Here is a 5424-nt window from a genome sequence, read left to right on the forward strand (position 1 = left end):
AATAGGATCCAGGGGAGGTTCTGCTGTTTCAATCTGCTCCTTAAACAGGTGGAGATTGGACCGTCTCAATTATACAAACAGTAAGTACCCGTCAGCGGGGAGACCTGCCCTCGGAATCCTCCTCGTTCATAGCCCTGAACCCGCAGCGGAGTTGGGCTTTGCCTCAGAAACCCGATCACAAATCAGCGATCCCGATCAATCAAGCTCTCAAACAGCCCTCCCGCTCAGGGTGCAGCCTCCCTCAGCCGCAGGCGGAGAGCGAGTCGGAGAGGGGGACGTGCACCCTCCAGGCGCCAAAACCCCCAGGATCTGGGCTCGCGGCCTTGCTCTTACGGACGCTACGGGGTCGTCCTTTGGCTGCGGGAACTCTCTCCCGACCTCCGACGCCAGCCAAGGCGAGCTGGTTGTTTTTGCATAAATTAATATTTCCCCATTAACAAGTTCCCCCCTCCAAACGCGGCGCCCGCGTCCCTGCGCCACATCCTAATGAGGTAATTATCATTTGCGCGTGTTCGGGGCTGGCGCCGGCTCCGTGGGTAAATGGCAGTTTATTAGCACGATGCCCAGCGCGGCTGCAGAGGGCTAAGGGATACTTCGGTGACTAGACGGACACCCAGGGGCCCTTTGAGGCGGCGCGCCCGGGACCCCGTGCCCTCTCCACGTCCCCCAAACCTATAGGCCCCCAAAGTTGTGAATCACGCACGGAACTCTGCCTGGGTTTGGGCTCCCCCCCCCCTTTTTTTTTCCACCGGCAAAACCATCACGATTCCTCCCCCTCCCCCTCCCGTCTCTTCCCTCCTTCCCGATTCGCGAACCGCTCGCACTTTCTCGAGGGGAGCGCGGGCGCCAGTTGCCTCCTTTTAAAGTTTGAGGGGCGGTGGCGGCGGCGGCCGGCAGGCGCGGTGGAACACAGGGGCCGCTACAGGAGCCGCGCCGCCGCCCATGTCATTCCACTTCAAGTGACTTCATGTGATGTCAGCTGAATGTAAAAGACAGTGATCTCACGCGGAGGGGAAGATGTTTGCCATCAAAATGTGACAGAGGAGACAGGCTGCATGGCTCGGACCGCATCTCCTTGGCGGTGGGGGAAAGAGGTAAATACGAGGTGGCTCTCCCGGTCCTCTTTAACTTTGCCCCTTCACTATCTAGCTCCCAGCACGCGTGGCGGAGGCCGGGGTCCAGGGAGCGGCTCAGGGGGGTTAATTTGAGGCTCTTTTCTTTCTTTCTTTTTCTCCCTCTCTCTTCCTCCTCTGTAAACCCTCCCCCCCTTTCCCCCCTTTCAAAGTCCCGGGGCAGGGGCTGGTGGGTTCCTTTGCGCGGCGGGTTAATGGGCGGTAATTTGGTACCCTTGGGTGCACTTTGTTCTGCCCCTGTTCATTTGAATGCAAATGGGTGACCTGGACCCGACAAGGTGCTTATTAAATTGCGGTTTCCCTCCCTGCCTTTTCCGGAATGCAGACTTAGAGGAGAGAGGCTGCGCCCTGGCCCAGTCCGGTACGACTCGGCTCGGCGCGCCATGGCAAGCTCGGCTTCCCTGGAGACCATGGTGCCCCCGGCCTGCCCGCGCGCAGGAGCGTCGCCGGCCACTTCCAAGACTCTGGCCTTTTCCATCGAGCGCATCATGGCTAAGACGTCGGAGCCCCGCGCGCCCTTTGAGCCCCGGCCGGGGGCACTGGACGCAGATAGCGGCCAGGGCAAGAAATTGCTCAACCTCTGCTCGCCGCTGCCCTGTATGATCCCCCTCCAGCCCCTAGGCTACGAGGTGCCGTCCAAGACGCTGCTCAGTTACTCTGAGCTCTGGAAAAGCAGCCTCCGGGCGGGCGGCAGCGGCGGCGGCGGAGGAGGAGGTGGAGGCGGCGGTGGGGGGGCCCCGGTGTGCGGCGCCAGCGGCTTGTGCAAAACCAACTGTGGCGTGTGCTGCAAGGCCGAGCTGGGCCTGGTACCGTCGGCGCTGCCCGCGGGCAGGGTCATCAAGCCGCAGGTCATCAACCAGGCGGTGGGGCTTCCGGCCAGCGGCTCGCTCTACTACTTCAACTACCTGGACTCCGCCACGTACCCGCCGTCTGAGCTCCTTGGCGGCCACCTCTTCCCGTCCGGTCTCCTCAACACACAGACCCCCGCTGCTCTGGCTGCGCACCCCAAGCTCTTTCTGCTGGAGAACGCCAAGTTGGCCGGCCTGACCGCGGACAAGTTTGCCCATCCAGCCCCCTACGCTCATAAGGAGCGCTTGCCTGCGCCGCTGGAGCAGGTGCTGAAGGAGAACTCGGGCCTGACTGCTGAACGCGGCGGAGTCAAGGGCCACAGCAAGCTGCCCGGGGGCTCAGCAGACGGCAAGCCTAAAAACTTCACCTGCGAGGTGTGCGGAAAGGTGAGGCTCGGGGTCCTCGGAGTCTGGGAGGGGTGAGCAGCTGCTTCCTTGAGGGGCAGCCTGGACGGCCCCTTTCTCAAATTTGGGAGCTCCCTAGTAGCTGTCTACTCGAATTGAGGGCACAGTTGGGCCTCAGTTTCCTTTTCTGTAAAATGGGGATGCCTTTGTCAGCTGCCTCACAGGACTGGCACGAACAGTGGATTCGGCAGCTCTTTACAAAATGAAAAGGGCTCTGGTTTCTGAAGGGGATATTGGTTGGGGGAGGTGGTCTCTGCGCGCCAGCCCCCCCTCAACCCTGCCCAGGCGGACTCGGACAGACAGCCACAAGGCCCCCTTGTGTGCTTCTATAGGTGTTTAACGCTCACTATAACCTCACCCGCCACATGCCAGTCCACACCGGAGCCAGACCGTTCGTGTGCAAAGTCTGTGGCAAAGGCTTCCGCCAGGCCAGCACGCTCTGCAGACACAAAATTATCCACACCCAGGTACGTGGGCCCCGGGTGTGGCCCGACCCGTACCCAACACCCGGAACTAAGTGATGGGGATGGGGAGAGAATGACCAAGGGTTCCCCTTATAACCTCCACCAGAGGCCCCTGTCCCTTCGGTGTGCCCCTTCCAGGTGCCCCTCAAGGTGGCTTCTCCTGGCCGGGGCCTCAGCCTCATGATACGCACGCCCTTCTCCGCAGGAAAAGCCGCATAAATGCAACCAGTGCGGCAAAGCCTTCAACCGCAGCTCCACGCTCAACACACACATTCGCATCCACGCGGGCTACAAGCCCTTCGTCTGTGAATTTTGCGGCAAAGGCTTTCACCAAAAAGGTAACGTGCTGGGCGAGGCCCTCTCCTCACCTCCCCTTGGGTCTCGGCAGGTCATCGCTAGCGGGAAGGCAAAGAAGGATCTGGAGAGAGAGCAGAGAGCGCGCGAGGGCCGCGGGCTCAGGCGCAGCATTTCTTTGGAATCGGGTTGTACGGGGTTTCGGTGGAAGCTCTCCGGGTTGGATTAGTAGAGCTCGCTGGACTCAAGCTGGTTGCGCGGGGAGACTGTGAATTTGGGAGATGGGAAGAAGGAAAGGGGTAGAGGGAAAGGAAGCTGGAGAAAGACAAGGTATCGCCCTATGGCGGAAGCATCCCTTTGTAGCCGGGATTCTTTTGAAAATGGAGAAAAAAAAAATTTGAGGCGTAATCCACCTCCTGGGAACAATTTAGATTGGGGGAAACCGCTACTGTCTCCAGCATTCCGCTTGGATTTTCCCAGGCACGTTCGGATCTCCAAGTGGTAGTTAGGGGACAACAGGGAGTAACTTTAAAAATAATAATAAGAAAATAATAATAATAGGGGACGAAGCCCGGGTTCATGCGAATTTCTTCGAGCGAGGCGGCGGCCCGGACAAGGGCCCCATGCGTCTCTCTGGGCAGCACAAAAGTTTCCGGGCCGGCGGAGCTCAGCGGGAGGGATGCTGCGCGGGCCTCAGGCCCCGGCGGGGCTGGGACGCGGGGCGGCTACGCGGGACTCGGCCCTGCATCCTATAGTGAGAGCCCGGGGCTTGACGCGTACGAAGTTTGACAACTTCTTCACTCGGAGAGGTCGCGCCTGCCTAGCCAAGCGTCGCCTTCTTTACGCGGGCACCTGAGCCAACCCCGGGACACCCGGCCCCTCCCCGTCCCACTTTATCCCCCCCCCCTTTTTGTTTTTGGTCTCCTGTAGGGAACTACAAGAATCACAAGCTGACCCACAGCGGCGAGAAGCAGTACAAATGTACCATTTGCAACAAGGCCTTCCACCAGGTCTATAACCTGACCTTCCACATGCACACCCACAACGACAAGAAGCCTTTCACGTGCGCCACTTGCGGCAAAGGGTTTTGCAGAAACTTTGACTTAAAGAAACACGTGCGCAAACTCCACGACAGCGTGGGCCCCGCCGCCCCCTCCACAAAGGACCTGACTCGGACAGTGCAGAGCTGAGAGCTCCTGCCTCACCCTCCCTTCCAGTCCTGTCCAACCCCCAAACAGATCACACGTATAAACTTTCTAAAATTAAGAGAAAGGAGAGAGAGAGAGAGAAAAAAAAAAAGCTATAGCAGAAAGGCTAAAATCTATTTATCGAAACCAGCATATTTTTGGAAAGCTAAACGTTTCCTCGATGACTGGCAGCAAACGCCTGGCTCCCCACCTTTGTATATTCGGGAAACTTATTTAAACCCAGCGCGCCGAAACGTATTTAATTCCAGGCCTCGGCTTCTGGCTTCTCCTACGGCGGCAGCGGGTTTTAACCCCAGCCTGTCACGTGAACGTCCCGGAAGAGCGCGGCGCCCCCAGCCATCTTTATACAGCCATGTAAATTCTCCTGTACACACGAACACGGAATATATACATATATAACTCAATAAACAGAATCCTTAGTGCGTCTTTTCTTTTACCCCCTCTCCCCTCGCCGCAAATCAGCTCAGCAACCCTAAAGAATGAAAAAGAAATAGGCGTTTTAAGCATTTCTCGGCCGCCCACATGCGACGTTTTCTGAGGGCACTGGAACCAGGGTGAGGCCAGATCGGTCCTCCTGCCACGCTAATGTGTTCAGATCCCCCCAGGAATCAAGGATGCAAAGGCCTACAACGGGCCTCACGTTGTACCAAGTTTTTATTTGCTAACTGTTCTGACCAAGGGATTCTGGGTGTTGCCATATTTGGGTGAGTTTTTTTTTTTTTTTAAAAGAAGGGATTAAAAGTGGCTAGGTGTTGGAGAGCAGGTTTGGGGTGCGTGTCCTAGAGCAAAGAGCCGTGCCACAGTGGGGTAAATGGCGTGGGCACTGCCGCGCCGGGCGCTTCTAGGCACACCCTCTTGTCTGGGTGGTGTAAAGGGAGCCACTCTTCCACTCAATCATTCCTGGTGGCGAGAACTGGGGGCCAAGTGTCCCAGCCCAGCCGGAGCTTTGAGGCTCCGCGGCCCGCGCTGTGGTCTGGGGCCGGCCTCCGGGTGCTGTGCGCCCTGCCGCGGGAGGGCGCACCCGGGATCCCGCGGCTCGCAGCCGCCGCCGCCGCCGCCCCCAGCGTCCTGA

General features: G+C 58.7%; 1 protein-coding gene across 1 annotated transcript; it reads left to right on the top strand.

The window, feature by feature from the left end:
- On the top strand, positions 858 to 4762 carry FEZF2 (FEZ family zinc finger 2). Its single transcript, XM_005696081.3, has 5 exons — positions 858 to 1094; positions 1459 to 2368; positions 2719 to 2853; positions 3056 to 3188; positions 4075 to 4762. The coding sequence occupies exons 2-5, from the start codon at positions 1517 to 1519 to the stop codon at positions 4332 to 4334; spliced, it is 1380 nt and encodes a 459-aa protein (XP_005696138.2). The 5' UTR covers positions 858 to 1094; positions 1459 to 1516; the 3' UTR covers positions 4335 to 4762.

The sequence above is a fragment of the Capra hircus genome, chromosome 22 (assembly GCF_001704415.2).
Source record: "Capra hircus breed San Clemente chromosome 22, ASM170441v1, whole genome shotgun sequence".
Classification (NCBI taxonomy): Eukaryota; Metazoa; Chordata; class Mammalia; order Artiodactyla; family Bovidae; genus Capra; species Capra hircus.